Source organism: Mobula hypostoma, chromosome 12 (genome assembly GCF_963921235.1).
Source record: "Mobula hypostoma chromosome 12, sMobHyp1.1, whole genome shotgun sequence".
NCBI lineage: Eukaryota > Metazoa > Chordata > Chondrichthyes > Myliobatiformes > Myliobatidae > Mobula > Mobula hypostoma.
Genome location: NC_086108.1, coordinates 103356525 through 103374394, shown reverse-complemented (window position 1 = coordinate 103374394; position 17870 = coordinate 103356525). Strand labels below are relative to the sequence as shown.

At 40.6% G+C, this 17870-nt stretch overlaps 1 protein-coding gene across 5 annotated transcripts in view; it reads left to right on the top strand.

The window, feature by feature from the left end:
* Nucleotides 1–16409, top strand: part of zzz3 (zinc finger, ZZ-type containing 3) — a 173416-nt gene extending 157007 nt beyond the window's left edge. For all 5 annotated transcript variants that reach the window (XM_063064726.1, XM_063064727.1, XM_063064729.1 and 2 more), the window contains 3 exons: nucleotides 9886–10020; nucleotides 12435–12535; nucleotides 15079–16409. In XM_063064726.1, coding sequence (XP_062920796.1) covers nucleotides 9886–10020; nucleotides 12435–12535; nucleotides 15079–15223 — 381 coding nt within the window. In that variant the 3' untranslated portion in view covers nucleotides 15224–16409. The remainder of the gene's footprint in view (nucleotides 1–9885; nucleotides 10021–12434; nucleotides 12536–15078) is intronic.
* Nucleotides 16410–17870: the final 1461 nt, after the last annotated feature.

The window sequence follows — 17870 nt, the reverse complement described above, 5'->3', positions numbered from 1 at the left end:
TTTCAATTAAGGGCTTACTTAATAGGTAAGCTGGGTCAAACAATGTTTTTGCCAAAGCCTGATGAAATTGAAATTTTAATTCAAAAAGGGAAAATTTAAAAATTTATTTCTTGTATGTATAATTTGATTCAAGAACAGACAATTAAACAAGGAACCCATAAGTCAAAGCAAAAATGGGAAACAGATCTGAATATTGATATTGATGAAACAAATTGGTCAAGACTTTGTCTTGACAGTATGACAAATACAATAAATGTTCGACTTAGATTAGTACAATATAATTTTTTTACACCAATTATATATTACACCACAAAAAATAAATAGATTAAATTCAAATCTATCTGATAAATGTTTTCGGTGTAATCAAGAAATTGGTACTTTTTTACATTCTACTTGGTCTTGTTTTAAAATTCAACCCTTTTGGATAAATTTAAGAGTCTTATTGGAACGAATTACTGGAATTCAACTTCCACATAACCCTGTATTATTTCTATTAGGTGATATTGAAGGGATAAAACCGAAACTTAAATTGAATAAATATCAGAAAGAATTTATAAAAATTGCATTGGCAGTAGCTAAGAAGACTATAGCAGTTACTTGGAAATCTGATTCGTATTTAAGTATGGATCGTTGGAATAATGAAATGGCTAGTTCTATTCCACTTGAAAAAATTACTTATAATTTAAGAGATAAATATGTAACATTTTTGAATATTTGGCGCCCTTATTTACAAAAGATAGGATGGCATATTTAAGTGCTCCGATAAAGATTTTGGTTACTTGGGGAAAGTAACGAATAATTATACCAAATTTATTTTGAATCCCATGGAGCATGTGGAAACCTTCCAATACCCAGGCGGCTTTTTTTTTCTCTTTCTTTCTTTTTAGGTAGGACTATATATGGGGGGGGGGAGGGTTAAGGGGAGGTGGGGTGGGTAGATTTTATCTTTTCATGTATTCTTTTTGAAAATTTAATAAAAATTATATTTAAAAAAAAGTTCCGCACAGTTTTCAGGCCGTGTTTTTAAAGAAAAAATGCTCAGAGCACTGGTTGGTCCATGCGGCTGTAAAAAAAAATGAGAGGGAACGTTGCTCAACAATCCTGCTAACTTGTATTAGGAAAACATATATACAGCATGTTGTTTTGCGTTTCACTTCTAATATCCAGATGCACATTGCTGACAGATTTATCTCACACTGAATTAATATTGAGAAAGCAAGCTATTCAATGTTCCTTAAATATCTTCCCTTTCAAATTCATATAACGATTGACATTTAAATTGTGAGCCTGAACTTCAAAGGCAAATTTTTGACCTTTTCAAGGTTTCAGATGCTTAAATACCTTGAGAAATGTGGTAGTTCCTTTTTTTCCCATCTGTCATAAATAAATTAAAATGATAGGTTATCTGAAAAATACTAGTCTGTTGAAATCCCTTGAAAAGGTAAGTTTAGTGTAGTCAGTGGAAATGAGTAAAGGAGGAGGTTTACTTAGAATGGTGGAACTTGAGAGGGGTGAGTTAGGAAGGCTGAGAAATACGGTAGATTCCAGATTGAGTACTGTACACTTTAAAAATATTGACACCAGTTGGGATGTAAAATGTGTAGATGGAAGATTTAAACTCAGCACAAGCACAATTGAAGCTTTGGAGAAGGTGCAGAAGAGGTTTTCTCTCCAGTCCTGATGAAGGATCTCGGCCCAGAACGTTGACTATACTCTTTTCCAAAGATGCTGCTGGCCTGCTGAGTTCCTCAAGCATTTTGTGTGTTTCTTGGATTTCCAGCATCTTCAGATTTTCTCTTGTTTGCAGAAGAGGTTTGCCAGGATGCTGCCTGGCTTAGAGAGCATGTGCTATCATGAGAGGCTAAACAAATTTGGTTTGTTTTCTTTGGAGCAGCAGAGGCTGAAGGGAAATCTGATAGCAGTTTATAAGATTATGAGAGGCATAGACAGAGTAAACAGGGAGTATCTTTTTCCTAGGGTAGAAATGTCTAATATTAGAAGGCATGCATTGAAGGTTCAAGGGGGATATAAGGGGTAAGTTTTTTTATGTAGAGAGTGGTGGATGCCGGGAATGCACTGCTTGGTATGGTGGTAGAGGCAAAAACATTAGAGGCTTTTAAGAGACGTTTAGATAGGCACGTGAATGCGAAGAAGCTGAAGGGATGTGGACATTGTGTAGGTAGGAGGGATTAGTTTTTGATTTACTTTTTAACTAGTTTGGCACAACATTATGGTCCGATGGATCTGTTCCTGTGCTGTACCGTACTTCCTATATTCAGTTAGCTGAATTACCCCCTTTTTGTTCAGTATGTTTGGATGATCCTGTGTGCTAATGTTTTTGTGCTCGGATGTCTGTATGGTTGTGTATATGCACATCCTATGTTCAAAGTTCAAATAAAATTTATTGTCAAATCATATACAACCTTGAGGGGAGGAGAAGATGGCGGCGCAACGCAGTGCACGCAGCTGCTCCGAAATGATATCGTATTTGTAAGTAGGGGCCATGCACAATCCTGATTTGATGGAGGCAGATGTGAGAAGCACGGAGGAACATCTGGAGAAACTTCTGAAATGCCTGCTTCGCTGCCATTGCTACTGTGCAATTGAGAATCTCCGGAGGGGAAGGCCCCAAATCCTCGGCTTTGCCTGTTGCCAGGGCTGGGGTCGAAGCGCTCGGCAGAGATGGTGCTTGGTGTCGGGGGGCTGGTCGGAGGCTTGAAGTTTTTGGACGGACTCAAGAGTCGGTTGTGGTCGGGTGCTTCCAGGGTGCTGCATCGGCAAGTTTACGGCGCTGGAAGTTAATGGCAGGAAGAGAGTTTCTCTTCCTTCTATCGTCTGCGTGAGATGATGGGACTTTTGAGAGACTTTGAGACTTTTTTTTTACCGTGCCCATAGTCTGTTCTTTATCAAATTACGGTATTGCTTTGCACTGTTGTAACTATATGTTATAATTATGTGGTTTTTGTCAGTTTTTTAGTCTTGGTTTGTCTTGTGTTTCTGTGTTATCATTCTGCATGCATTACTAAATGACAATAAAAGAGGACTGCGTGTCCTCATAATCTAAAAAACTTCAAAAAAAACCTTGTCATCGTGTACAGCCTTGAGATTCATTTCCTTGTAGGCATTCACAGTAGCTATGAAGTAGCACAATAGATCATGACAAAGACGGACGAACAACCAATGTGCAAAAGATAACAAACGGTGCAAATACAAAAAAAATCATAAATCTATAAGCAATAAATATCAAGAAAATGAGTTATAAGAGTCCCTAAGAGCGAGTCCATAGATTGTGGAATCAGTTCAATGTTGGGGGTGTGTGAACTTATCCCCTCTGGTTCAAGTGCCTTATGGTTAAGGGGTAATAGAGTGTTCCTGTACATGAGTATGGGACTTGATGCTCCTGCATCTCTTTTCTAAAGGTAGCGGCGAGAAGAGAGCATGGCCTGGATGGTGTCGGTCATTGATGATGAATGTCACTTTCCTGCTTCAGTTCTCCTTGTAAATATTCTCAGTTACCTGTTATTGACTGAGCTGTATCCACTTTTTTTTTGTTAGTTTTTCAGTTCAAGGGCATTGATGCTTCTATACCAGACTGTATACTTTCCACTTCACATCTGTAGAAGTTAGTCAAAGTTTTAGATGACGTGCTGAATCTGCACAAACATCTAATAAAATAGAGGTGCTGATGTGTCTTCTTTGTAATGGCAGTTACATTCCACACCCAGGACAGATCCTCTTAAATGGTAATGCTGAAGAATTTAAAATTGCTGAACCTCTCACCTCTGATCCCCTGAGGAGGACATTAGCGCACAGTTTCCTTCTGCAAGTTTTTAAAAGCTCCCCAATCCTCTTCCAACTACCTCTGGCTTCCTTGTATGCCCTCTCTTTTGCTTTTACTTTGGCTCTGACTTGTCAGCCACAGTAATGTCCTTCTTCCCTTTAAAAATTTCTTCTTATTTGGAATGTATCTGTCTTGCGCTTCGTTCATTTTTCGCAAAAACTACAGCCATTGCTGCTCTGCTGTCCTTCCTGCAAATGTCCCTTTCCAGTCAACTTTGGCCAGTTCCCCTCTCATACCATTGTAATTTCCTTTATTCCACTGAAATACCAACACATTAGATTTTATTTTTTTCCCTCTCAAATTTCAAAATTGTGATCACTGTTCCCTAAGTGTTCCTTAACCTTAAACTCTCTTATCACCTCCCCTTTTAGAAAATAGTCCGCACATTTATGCATTTTCCAACATTGTATTTCATTTGCCACTTTCTTGCCCATTCTCCTAGTCTGTCTAAGTCCTTCTGCATCCTACCTGTTTCCTCAACACTACCTGCCCCTCCACAATCTTCGTATCATCTACAAAATTGGCAACAAAGCCATCTATTCCATCATCTAAATCATTTATATACAGCATATAAAGAAGTGGTCCCAGCACCGACCCCTGCGGAACACCACTAGTCACTGGCAGCCAACCAGAAAAGGATCCTTTTATTCCCACTCGCTGCCTCCTACCAATCAGCCAATGCTCTAACCATGTTAGTAACTTTCCTATAATACCATGAACTCTTAACTTGGTAAGCAGCCTCTTCTGAAATTCCAAATATACAACATCTACTGCATCTGCTTTATCTATCCTACTTGTAATCACCTCAAAGAATTCCAATAGGTTCGTCAGGCAGAATTTCCCTGAAGGAAATCCTGCAGACTTGGTACTGTCTTGTCCTGTGTCACCAAATACTCCATCACCTCATCCTTAACAATTGACTCTAACATCTCCCCAACCACTGAGGTCAGGCTAACTTGTCTATAACTTCCTTTCTGCTGCCTTCCTCCTTTCTTAAAGAGTGGAGTGACATCTGCAATTTTCCAGTCCCCTGGCACCAAGCCAGAGTCCAATGATTTTTGAAAGATCATTTCTAATACCACCACAATCTCTAATGCTACCTCTTTTAGAACCCTAGATTGCAGTTCATCTGGTCTGGGTGACTTAATGTACCTTTAGGTCTTTCTGCTTTTTGAGCACCTTCTCTCTTGTAATAGTAACTGCACCCACTTCTCTTCCTTCACACTACAACGTTAGGCATACTGCTAGTGTCTTCCACAGTGAAGACTGATGCAAAATGCTCATCTAGTTCATTACACGTGTGTTGTTCTGGTTTTCCAGCATCTGCAGAATCTCTTGTGTTTTTGTATATAATAAATTTTTGTGTGTATTTCTGCAATCCTTGCAGCAAAAATTCGGGCAGGTGGAGTTTGTCAGCCTTGGGCGGCAGCCCACCTAGAAGGAAAACTCTGATTTCAGGCCTCTGCTGCCTTGTAGCCATACCCACCCATGGGAAAGGCTTCGGGAGTAAATCCTGAGGAAGAAATCACTCTGGCAACCTCTGTGACGACACTGGTGTCAAGCTGTATCGGTGCTTGCCCTTACCTTGGACTACATCAGTGACGTGGAGAGCGGGAACCCGCTGCACGGGCAACAACCGGTTCCTCAAATCTTCCCGCTCAGGTTTGCGCCCTGGAGAGGCGCAAACCCATGATCCCCTGGCATCAATGGCTGCCTACTACCCTACAGCAAAAAGTTTTTCTTCAAACCTTGATCCATAGTCTTAATATTTTATGATTATTTTATATTAGAAATACCTCTTGCTGATAAATGAATGTGTTCATATTTATTGTCATAAATAGGATATTAATGCCACAAAAATTAATTTTATGCAGAGGCAACACTACATTAACAACATGACAGACATAAATCAACATTGACTTAAATTAACATAAATTGTGCATAACTTACGCATTTATAAAAATACACTAGTGCCATTGTGTTTATGTTGTTTGTTGAAAGTGAGAAAAATAAATTACTCTGAGGTAGTATTAAGGTTTTTCACACAAAATGCTGGAGGAACTCAGCAGGCCAGGCAGCATCTATGGAAAAAAGTAAGCTGTACTGATGAAGAATCTCAGCCTGAAACATTAACTATTTACTCTTTTCCATAGTTACTGCCTGGCCTGATGAGTTCCTCCAGCATTTTCTGTGTATTGCTTTGGATTTCCAGCATCTGCAGATATTTTCATATTTTAGGTTTGTCAGTTTCTTCAAGATCCTGATCGTAGTGGGGGAGAATAAAGAATATTAAGTTATTTTTTGTTAATGTTTCTGTCGAAACATTCCCTTTAACAGAAGTCTCACTTCATAGCTGTTGTTATTCAACACTGAACATTATGGTCAGGTCCGTAAGACATAATAGTAGCATTAGGTTATTCTGCTCCTCGTCTGCTCTCCATTCCATTGTGGCTGATTTATTATCCCTTTCAACCCCATTCTCCTGCCTTTGACGCCCTTAATAATGAAGAACCTATCAACTTCCGCTTTAAATATGCCGAGTAACTTGGTCTCCACAGCCGTCTGTGGCAATGAATTCCAGATTCATCACTCTTGCCCTGAAAGACTCACAGAATACTAATATGCAAATGCCTCCAAGCCTCTCCCAAAACATTCAATTCTTAAGCTAGGCTAGAGTAATGAGTTCTAATATATCTGGAGAAATTAAACAAGGTCTCATACAGAAAGGTACAATGTATGTTCTGTGATTTATACTGCTTGTAAATATGCACAGTGCTTTCTCTGACTGTGACCTGATTAGTTTTGTATGTTTATCATTACTGTTTTGTTCTTACACTGTGTCCCTATTCATTAAATCCTGTCTCTTCCTTTACAAGCCTGCTCTGTCTAAAATTATTACAAAGTAAATAGAATGTTTGTACTTTATACAAAGTCTTCAATTCTTCAATTGAAGATGCAATCTCCCTTTGATAGTTTTTTTTCCATTTCTTGGACAAATGTTCCAGAAAATCTTCCACAACACTTAAGTGGCGTTAATATCAAAGCTTTGTCTGTTTATTGAATTTCCTGAGTCTGTCATCAGTGCCAAGTAGGAAACAGTTTCATTCTCTTGGGTCCAATCTCTTTAGCAGTCCTGTACACGTCTCCTGCCTTACTTCAAGGTATAGTGAATATAAACTGTCACAACCTTAATCTTTCTTTCAAGTCCTTTATATGAAAGTAAGAGAAATGATAAATTATGTTGGATATTATTGCAAAAGTCTTGCTGCTGTACTTAATAAAGCATTGGATTTTGATGTTATCCTTTGAAGGATGAAAGCCCTGAATTTGGACAGACACTAGCAATCAACTCATATATCCCAGAATCTTGTCACCAAGAATTTAAGACAGTAGAAAATTAATAGAACCCATTGTAGTATCCTATTCAAATGCATCGTGCTTTAATATGGCAACTGCTCTACCCATGACTGCAAGAAAATCCACAGAGTTATGAATACAGTTTGCCACATCAAAGAAGCCTGCCTTCCCTCCACAGGCTCTGTCTACACTTTTTCCTGCCTCAGTAAAGTAACCAACATAATCAAAGCCCCCATCCACTGCATATACAGATAAAGAGTGCGAAGAGGTCATGGAGAGGGGAATCATTGTTTGGAAGGGGTATACTGTAATGCTAAATAAATCAATTGTTTGGAATCAAATAGCCTTGTCCAGTGTCTCAGGCTGGGTGTGTCTGCATTTGCACCACCCTTCGCCCCAGCACTGCTTCTCTGCCACCTGTCCTTTACCCCTCCTGCAGTGCTATTCCCAATATCCTTTCCTCCCATCAAGATTTACAAACTTGCTCTCCACTCCACGTTGACAAATACAGTACTGTGCCAAAGTCTTAGGCCCCCATCTATTAAAACTGTTCCTATCATCTCCGATAATGAAATAAACTAATGGGACTCGGAACACATGCATGCTTATGGCTCAATTACACTTTATTTTACTTGTGCACAAGAAGAGCAGCATGGCCCCTATCACCACAGTGTTCTGTGGCCTGGACAGAAAAATACTTCTTTTATCGAGAATTGGCTTATCAGTTGCAGATAATGACCATTTGTAAGTTGCATATGCTTGTGTATCTTACTTGCAAAATCAATTGTCATTCATGATAGAGATGTTAAAAGTCAGTAGAAACTACAAGCTGAGCACCAGTGATACTTTGAAGTTTGTAAAGCAATTGTTTTAGTTGTGTGTGCCTTGGATCATTTATCGTGTCTAGACCCCAGTGTTCAAAGGGAAGTGATGCTCTTCGAAGTCCTTTCTTATAAGGGCCACCAGCATTCTATCTGCAGTCTCTCCTTGCCTGGATATTGTGTTAGCCTTGTCTTACTACAACTTCATGACTATTGACCTCTTCTATGCCTCACCCGAGTTCCATTTCTGTGCACTGTCGTCTTGGGATTATTTTACCCCTGGCTCACATTTTTCTTCCTCAGCCTGATTTGTTGGGTGGACAAATCAGGCTTTGAATGCTCTGTATGGTTTAATACTGCATCTGTTGGTCCATTTACAAATGGTTTTGTTTTACAATTTTTTAATACTTTTCATTTTGACAATATAATTAGAGGTATATAAAATAATTTTAAAACTTGTGGAATGGATATATTGTGGCAATGTCCAAAGTTTTACGGAAGTAACTGAACATGCAAAATAGACAGTTTGTAAATTTTTGACACACTTTCCTACATGTTCTGCATTTTTATTGACGTGTGCTTTCTCATTCTCATCATGTTGCCCCTGTATAGTTAAGCTTGAACACTGGCAGTCGCATCTCCAGGACAGAGAGTGTAGGTTGTGGGCAAAATGCAGAGTGCATAATTCCCTGACGAGGGGAATTACAGTCGAGGGGGGGTGCCCCATTGCCATTTTTGGACGAGACCCTTAGTGATAATCATTTGGCACTATTTCAAAGCTGTACGGGACTCTTCACCCACTGTCCCAGATGGCCTGTTACCTGAACATTGTCATGCTGTTTGTTATTATCACATTGGACACTGCACAAATACATCATAAGAGTGAATGCATGTCAGAAGCAGTTGGCAATAAACTACTTTGATGCGTATTGCAGTCATGAAAAGGGACTATAATAAGGTTGGTTTTTAAAAATTGCAAGGGTAGGAGGTGATGACGAAGGACTCGTGTGACCTGTTGGTCTTGCATCACGTGCTGTGCCAGTGATAGGCGGGTAAGTATTGAGTCTGGAGCAATAATATCAGATGAAGAATCATGAATAGTGCTGTGCTTCTTAAATATTTCTGTGTTTACACCCATCTGGATGTACTTCACTACCTGAAATGAGGCTTGCGGATAATGGAAAGGCTGGCATTTCTTAGACCATAAGACTTAAGAGTAGAATTGAGCTATTTGGTTCACTGAGTCTGCTCTGTCATTCCATCATGCTTGATTTATTGTCCCTCTTAGCCCCTTTCTCCTGCCTTCTTCCATAACCTTTGATATTCTTACTCATCTGGAACCTATGAACCCCTGCTTTAAATATACTCTGTGACTTGGCCTCCACAGCCATCTGCAGCAGTGAATTCCACAGATTCATCACCCTCTGGCTTAAGAAATTCCTCCTCGTCTCTAAAAGGGACATCCTTCTATTCTGAGGCAGTGCCCTCTGGTCTAAGGCTTCCCCACTATAGGAACATCCTTGCTTAGAAATGTACTTTTAAAGCTCAGTATAATCCATTTTGGACTGTCAGTTGCTCTCCCAGTTGTGGCCCATTCATGCCAGTATCAGTTGCTGACAGGTCACATCGAATGAGCCTACAGCTCACCGTACAGAATTCCAGAGCGCAACAAAGCTTCTCCCCACCCTTCTTAGAGAGTGAGACCAGTATGGCCTTTCTTAATACCAAGTACAAACTACAGGTACTTTCTCTTTCTATGTCTAATGCAAGGCCATCCACTAGAAAAGCTAACTCTTTCTCTCCCCACAAATGGTACCTGATCTGCCAGTTCTTTTTTCAGCTTGCATTTCTTGTCTGTTTTTTCAGGATGAAGAAAGTATTCCACCTTCGTGTCGACACATGGCAGAATACAAAGAGTTGCTATGCTTGAAGAAACTGCGGAAACAGAAACTTGAGCTAATACAGGGGGAAAGCAGTTTTGTACAACATATTGGGTATAAGGTAGGTTGAAGCATTGTGTATTTTGAACCCCACTCCCTACCCTTTGATCACTGGGGTAAAGCCTCAATTAGAAAGCCTGTGAATGTCCTCAGTGAATGAGGAATAGAAGTGGAATTGTTGGTCACAAGCTGGAGGAAGAATTCCTTGGTGCTGCAGTGCTAAGTGATGTTTTGCACATCGTAGTCTCTTGCTGCTCAGGTGAATGACACTCTGTGACCACAATGTGAATTTGCAAAATGATTTTTCCTATGTAAAGCCACAAAAAAAAAAGGTTTTATTGAAAGTGACAAGGGAAACCAGCCCACTAATGCAGTCTGTCCTCCTTAACTGAAGTACCCCATTCTGAGCATCATCCTGGTGAATCTCTTCTGTGCCCTGTCTAGTGCATTCATTCCCTTCCTATATGTTGTCCTAGGCATAACCAGTGACAGGTATCACAGGAGCAACATGGCCCAAGTTTCCTGCACGATCCGCAAGCAATATTGTAGAGGGAATTATATCCTCAAGTGGAAATCACACTGGAGGCACATGGGTGACTGTTGACATGACTTGCTCTGTCAAATTGTGAATCTTGAAATCATTTTTCATTTTGTGAAAAAATAGATATATACTTGCGTTTGGGGGGGGGGTGCGCGGGCAAGAAAAGGAACTATGTGGTTGAATTTCCAGGTGATTATATCTAGATGGAGCAGTGGCATTCCCTGGAGGAAAGGCGAATAATATGTAGTTACCATCCCACTTTGGCCCAGTGATAGAGGTGGTGTTGATGAATATACTAATTGCAGATTCCTGCTAATTAGCTGTAGATGTATTTATATTATGTAGTTACCATCCCACTTTGGCCCAGTGATAGAGGTGGTGTTGATGAATATACTAATTGCAGATTCCTGCTAATTAGCTGTAGATGTATTTATATTATTTTCTATCTGACTCGAGAATTGGGGCATAATGCTGTTTCAGTGCCATCAATCTGGGTACAATTCTGTCACTGTCTGAAATGAGTTTGTATAATCTCTCCATGACTGTGTGGGCTTCCTCTCGCGTCCCAAAGACCACCTATGGGTTGGTAGGTTAATTGGTCACGAGTGTAACTTGGGCAGTGCGGGCACATTGAGCTGGAAGGGTCTGTTACTGTGCTGTATCACTAAATAAAATAAACCAGTATGTAAAAAGTGAAAGCATTCCCTGTTAAGCAGTATGTTGTCTTGCCTTTACAAAATATTGCCGTAGTGTGTCCATGAGTGGTACAGCCTTGAGGGAGTTATTTGGAATATAGCTAGCCTGTCAGTCAGGGTCCACCATGGGTGTTGTGTCCTAGCTGTCTAGGTACGCAAAACCAGGACAGCACAATATGGAGAACAAGCTGTTGCCCATGTAGCAAGCTCCGCCTCTCCGCATCTGATGAAGCCAAAGGAAAGGCAGAGACCAATATATTTTGCCAGTTGGCGTTGAACTCATCGTAGGACTGACTTAGGGACTCCAGCTCCAGATTTTATCCTCAGGGTTTACTTCCGAAGCCCTTCCCATGAGTGGGTGTAGCTGCAAGGCAGTAGAGGTTAGACATCAGAGTTTCTTCTTCCAGATGAGCTGCCAACTTTCCCAGGGCTGAAATGGCTAGCACGAGAGGGCATAGTTTTAAGGTGCTTGGAAGTAGGTGCAGAGGAGATGTCGGGGTAAGTTTTTTTTACACAGAGTGGTGAGTGCGTGGAATGGGCTGCTGGCAGCGGTGGTGGGGGCGGAAACAATAGGGTCTTTTCAGAGACTCCTCGATGGATACTTGGAGATTAGAAAAATAGAGGGCAATGGTTAAGCCTAGGTAGTTCTAAAGTAAGAACATGTTCAGCAGAGCTTTGTGGGCCGAAGGGCCTGTATTGTGCTGTGGGTTTTCTCTGTTTCTATGTTTAACTGTGGTTGGTGAGCTCCATCTGCCCAAAGCTACTGGTTTAAAGGCGCCAGTAACAGTCTTTGCCCCTTCTTCTGACAGTAGAAACATTGCCACCGGGCTTAGTAGCTAAACCAGATGTGAAGGCTAAGGGCTGGACTTGGTTGTCAGAGGCGATTTGAGGCTCATGCCATTAGGAACATTTAATAGGTAGTGGGAGCTTATCCCCATTACTTCTCCCGGCTATAACAAACTTAAAGAGCCAACTGTGGGATTATGGGGGAAATAAAAATGGGACATCACCGGTGTAACAGGCTCTTCGGTGCAGGCTCGGTGTGCCTGCCCTTGCAGTGTGATTCGATGTACTGCTGACTGATCTGCTCCTGGTACTGTTTGTTCCAGTATTGGTTGCTGGTAATTGTTTCTCTTTCTTTTGTAGCATGTGATCCTGCAGTGAACATGTGCGGCTGTTGTACTGCAATAAGTGATTACCTCTTCTCACATAATTTTAAATCTGATTTTTTATTGTCAGTGTGATAACTGTGGCATGGAGCCAATTCTTGGATTACGATGGCATTGTCAAGATTGCCCACAGGACAACTCGGTAGATTTCTGTGACAGTTGCTCGGACTGGTAAGTTATCTAACCTGCACTCAGTCCTGTGGCTGTTTGCACATAACTTATTGTGTAAAGGTACTTTGCAATCTGTATGGAAAATTAGTGGAAATACACAGGAGACCTGAAACCTGAAACAGAACCCATACTTTGGTCAGTAATTTTCTTCCTATCATCTCTCGTATCCAGGCCCTTCTGTAGTTGTGGACTCTCTTTATATTCTTTACCTCTGATTTTTACATTGTCCATTACCTCTTCTGTCATCCACGATTGTTCTTTTGGGCATAAATTGGTTCTCATCATGTTAAATATATATTTTGAATATCTCAACTGCTTTTCCTGTTCGTTTATCTTTTCTACATATTTATTATGGATAAATTTATTATGGAAAAGTTCTTTTCCATTGTTCAGTGGTTGCCCTTGCCCAGACCTAGATTCCAAACTATTGGGTTTAAGGTAACATTAAGTGAATGGTTCTTCCATTTCCCTCCGTAGATGCTGTCTGATCTGCTGAGTTCCTTCAGCAGATTGTTGCTGCAAATTCCAGCAGTCCCTTATGTCTGTAAAATATCTGCTCTTGTTTTACGTGCCTCCCTTTGCAACAACCACTTTTAGATCATGTTTATGGAAGAAAGTTTTGATTGAACTAAGGGATTAATGAGCCTTGCCCGCCCTCTCTCAGCAACATCTCATTATGTCATTCACGGTCCCCAATCCCACACAGACATTCCTTCCACCCTCCTTTTGCAACTTTAAACAGTTCAATTTCAACTTTTCCTCGTTCTGGTGGAAGGTCATTGATCTGAAATGTTCGTGTTGTTTCTCACCCCAGAGATCCTCTCTAAATATCTCCACCATTGTCTATTTTTATTTAATTTTCACTTAATTTTGTTTGTTGGTTTCACTAATTTTTTGGTTTACACTTGATGTACAGTGTTGAGATGTTAGCTAGATCTGGTCCCTCATTCATCACTAAATCTATTGAATGCTGCCCTTTGTTATTTCTAGGATAGACTACTGCAGTCACCTATTCTGAGCACACTTTGAAAGGTCACTATTTTCAGTCATGAGTTAAACTTTACAGCTTACAAGTCTACACGAAGATTAAAATCGTTTATTGGAGCCACCTAGGTTGCTACATGCTTGTCTGATTTCTGCATATATGCTCCCTGCTTCACCCACTACCAACCTAACTAGAATTGACCATTCAACAGATGCTACTCTGTTATGTGCATCAAAGAGGATGTTCTCTCATTTGTTTCAATTGTTGTATCTATGATGATCACTGAATGGTAAAAAGAAAAAAAAATACTGAGGGCAAGAATTGCTGCCCTCTTTGCAGGTCTTCTGCACTAAGAGCAGAATTATTTATACTAGAGAATAGGAAAATGGCAAAGGAATTAAGCTACCTGGTGTCAAAAAATTCTGCCAAAAATACCATGTGACTGAACCCCCTCATCCCTAGCATTATGGTAACCTTCCCTCGTGCTGTCATTCGGGGCCTCATCTGCAGTGAGCACAATACTGCAGTGAAGCCTAAAAACAGATGTTCATAAAGGTGTTTGAAGCACGATGTCCTTGTTTTTGTATTCAGTCCAAAATGTACCCCTTAATGGACATGTAACTTGGAAGAGACTGGTTGAGGGATCAAATTTACTGTTCTGTAAATAAATCCTTCACCACAGATTCCAGCATTTGATGCTACCCTGATGGCTGAGCAAGTTCTCAAGTTGGGCAGATGATTTCCACTGGCAAGCAAACTCAATATTTTTGTTCACACGGAAGATTGAATCTGGAGCACTCAATCCAACAGAATATAATTACAAGAAATTCTGCAGATGGTGGAAATCTTGAGTAATACACACAAAATACTGGAGGTACTCAGCAGATCAGACAGCACCTATGGAGGGAAATAAATATTTCCATCCTAAGGAAGGGTCACAACCCAAAATGACAATTGTTTATTCCTGCCCATAGGCGTTGCCTGGCTTGTTGGTTTTCTCTAGAATTTTGTCTATGTTGCTCAGTCCAGTAGAATAATTGGTCTTAGAGCTTGAGTTCGTCTTTACCACAGCAGCTTTGTATATGTATGCAACAAGTTAATTTGGTAAATTGATTTTGTTATTGTCACGTGTGGCGATGTACAATAGAAAATCTTTTTTTTTGCATGTCATCACACCAGTCACTTCATCACATTGGTTCACTGAGGTGGTACAAGGGACAAGAAACATTAACAGAATTCAGAATATGGCGTTACATATAAGTAGAATCTGAGGGTACAGACTCAAAACAAAGGGATATCCCTTTAAAACTGAATTGAGTAAGGATTTCTTCAGCCAGAGGGTGGTGAATCTGTGGAATTTGTTGCCACGGGGTCTGTGGAAGCCATGTCACGGAATGCAGTTAAGGCAGTGATTGATGGGTTCTTATTTGGTGAGGTGGATAAAGGTAGTGGGGAGAAGGCGGGAGAATGGGGTTGAAATTAAAGTTGACTTGTGTTTAAAGTACAGTTTCAAATCGTTCCAAGTTGGTTATTGTCTTTTTGTTCTCTTTCCATGCAGCCTGTATGAAACAGAGATTCACAAGGGCGACCATCAGTTGGACCCTATCTACAGAGCTGAGACATTTCTGGACAGAGATTACTGCATGTCTCAGGACACTAGTTACAATTACCTTGACCCAAATTACTTCCCAGCAAACAGATGACGAAGAGGGCATAGTTGGGGAGGAAGAAAACAAACTCCTAGTGGGCGTTGATTCATGCTCTTTGGTGCGTCACGATGAAGAAGGCTCCATTTGTTGATTCCATGCACGGATCAGAAGGGTCCAGCTGCTGTTTCAAGTGTGCCCACAACTGATGGCTTCAATGGGCATCCTCAACTGTGGCCCCATGCTCCCTGTGGTCCTTTATAAACCATTCAATGGCAGCTGAACATTCCTAACATGCAACATGTTTCCTTGAGATGCCTTCAACGCATGTTCTCTCTTCCTCTTTCTTTCCCATTTTCTTCCCCCCTCTCTCTTCTCTCTCTCTCCTCCCTCTTCTCCCTTCTCCTCTCCCCCCTCTCCCTCTCCCCCCCTCCCCGTCTCTCTTTTTCTCTCCCCTACCCTGTCCCCTCACCCCTCCCTCTCTCTATCTCCCTGTCACTCAAAGTTCAGTTGCTCTCTGTTGATGGAGATGGAAGAGGAAGGGAAGATCTGAAGGTTGCAGAACTAGCAGGCCCAGTCATTTAATTCCAAAGGCGAGATCGGTTTCTGTGATACTGACTGTTCTCTTAAACCATAAAATGATGTAGATAAATGTCTATTTAGATGAGTATTTATGGAACCACATGATACATTAGATTTGCTATTATGTCGTGTAGTATATAGTCCTACCTACACAAAGAGAAGGCTGCCTTTTGGTGTTGGAAGGGAAGTTTTATGTTTTATATAAGAGAGTTTAATGAGCTAGTAAAGTTGATGGTAGAGGTGCTGAGTCTAGTTATGATCCAGTGCGCTGGGTCTGCTGAACGTAACCAGCTGCCTCCTCCCAAGTAGGTCTCTCACCTTCCATCTCTCAGTCCCTCCACCAAGCAACAACTCAAAGCACTACATGAGGCAAAGAATCTTGGGAACGATAATAAAACCCGGCTGCATTTTTCTTTGAAACCACCCCTCCCGCATCCTTCCCACAAACAAAGCTGCACAGTTGAAGTTTGAATACAAGTCAGTCGTCAGTGAACGTGTTTTTAGATGTAATGTGATATAAAACGACTATGTAATGTGTACAAAAAATATGGTGAATTAAGTACAGTGGTAGCAACAGTGTACAACACATTATACATTATATATCTATACACGTGTGTGTGTGTGTGTTTGTGTGTATATGCACACTCACACACACCCACTCACTTCAAATTCAATAGAGCCCCTACCATAATCCCATAAAATGAGAGTTGGCCATACAACTCATTAACAAAACTGCCTATAAAAGATAATCAAGTATTATAATAAATTCCCTTTTTTTGTAGTCTGCACATAAGCTCAGTTTGCTGAAAGATTGTATTTTTACTATGTATTTAAATGATTGATTGAAACTAGTCAGCAGTGAGCACGGGCTTCAGCTGCAAATGTTTTTACCAGTAGTTGTGCATTGAATAGAACATTTTTGTACGGTTTCATTTTCTGGCCTCATATCTGTGTGTATGCAACATGTTCTTATACAGATCTGTACAACTGTCAGGAGAGCTGTGAGAAATAAAAACCACGTGGAACTAGTCTCCTTATATCATAGTTCCTGTCTTTAATTCACAGCTTAACACACAATCGGTTCTCTTTACACAGCAGATTTTTGTTGGCTGGGCACTGTTACAGTAAGTTTGGATTTGATAAAATGGCAGCATGCTTGGACACAGCAGCCATTCCAGGTCTAATCAAAGGTGTATTTGTTCGTCCTCTACATCTTTTTTACAATTGCAAGGCTCTGCTGGATACTAAGAACATCACCCCATCAGCGAGTTATTTGATAGCGATGGAGCTGGACGTACTGCGTGCTGTTATTGTGTTGTCACCTGGACTTGTGTACCGTTGTGCCAAGGTAGTGTGGTTGTCCTGCACATTTTTATTGTGATCGCAAGACTCTGTTCGACATTGGTAACAGAAAATACTGCAAGTCCGGTTCACTGGTTCACTGGGGACACTGGTGGAAGGGGAGTTGTGTTGCCTCAGTTGTTGTGTGAACAAAATCCTCAAGCTTTTGGAGTCGTCTTCGGTGGCCACAGGTAAAGGAGACACGGCAGCCGGCTGCGTACTGCTGAATTTCATGCTATGTGGGGGCTGGCCCTCCCATTACTGCTTCTCTCCAGCAGTTTGCTCGGTGTAGTAACAAGCTGGACTCGGGCAACTCAGGGACCTGGGCTATATTATTATCACTCTTTTTCTCTTTGTGACTATGTTTTTTTTCTGAAATCATAACGTTTTGTGCTGTATCTGAGCTGTTGGTAATATACTTTGCACCTTCGCCCTGGAGGGGTGCTGTTGCATTTGACTGTATTCATGTACGCTTGAATGATAATTAAACTTAAACCTGAAACTTTCTTATGTAGTTTTAATCAAATGGAAATTTGTATTTAACCAATTTTTTAAAAATTCAGAGTAAATTTATTATCCAAGTATATATCACCATATACTATTCGGAGATTTCATTTTCTTACAGGCATTCACAGCTTGTAAAGAAAAAAAATCACTTGTTTCTAATTTTGGCAGTGAAGATAATCATTATGTACCTTTTTATTATGGATAGCGTTTAGAGAATTGAGGGTGACACTGCATGCTGTGCGTCAACAAAATCTTGAACATGTGTGCCATAGGT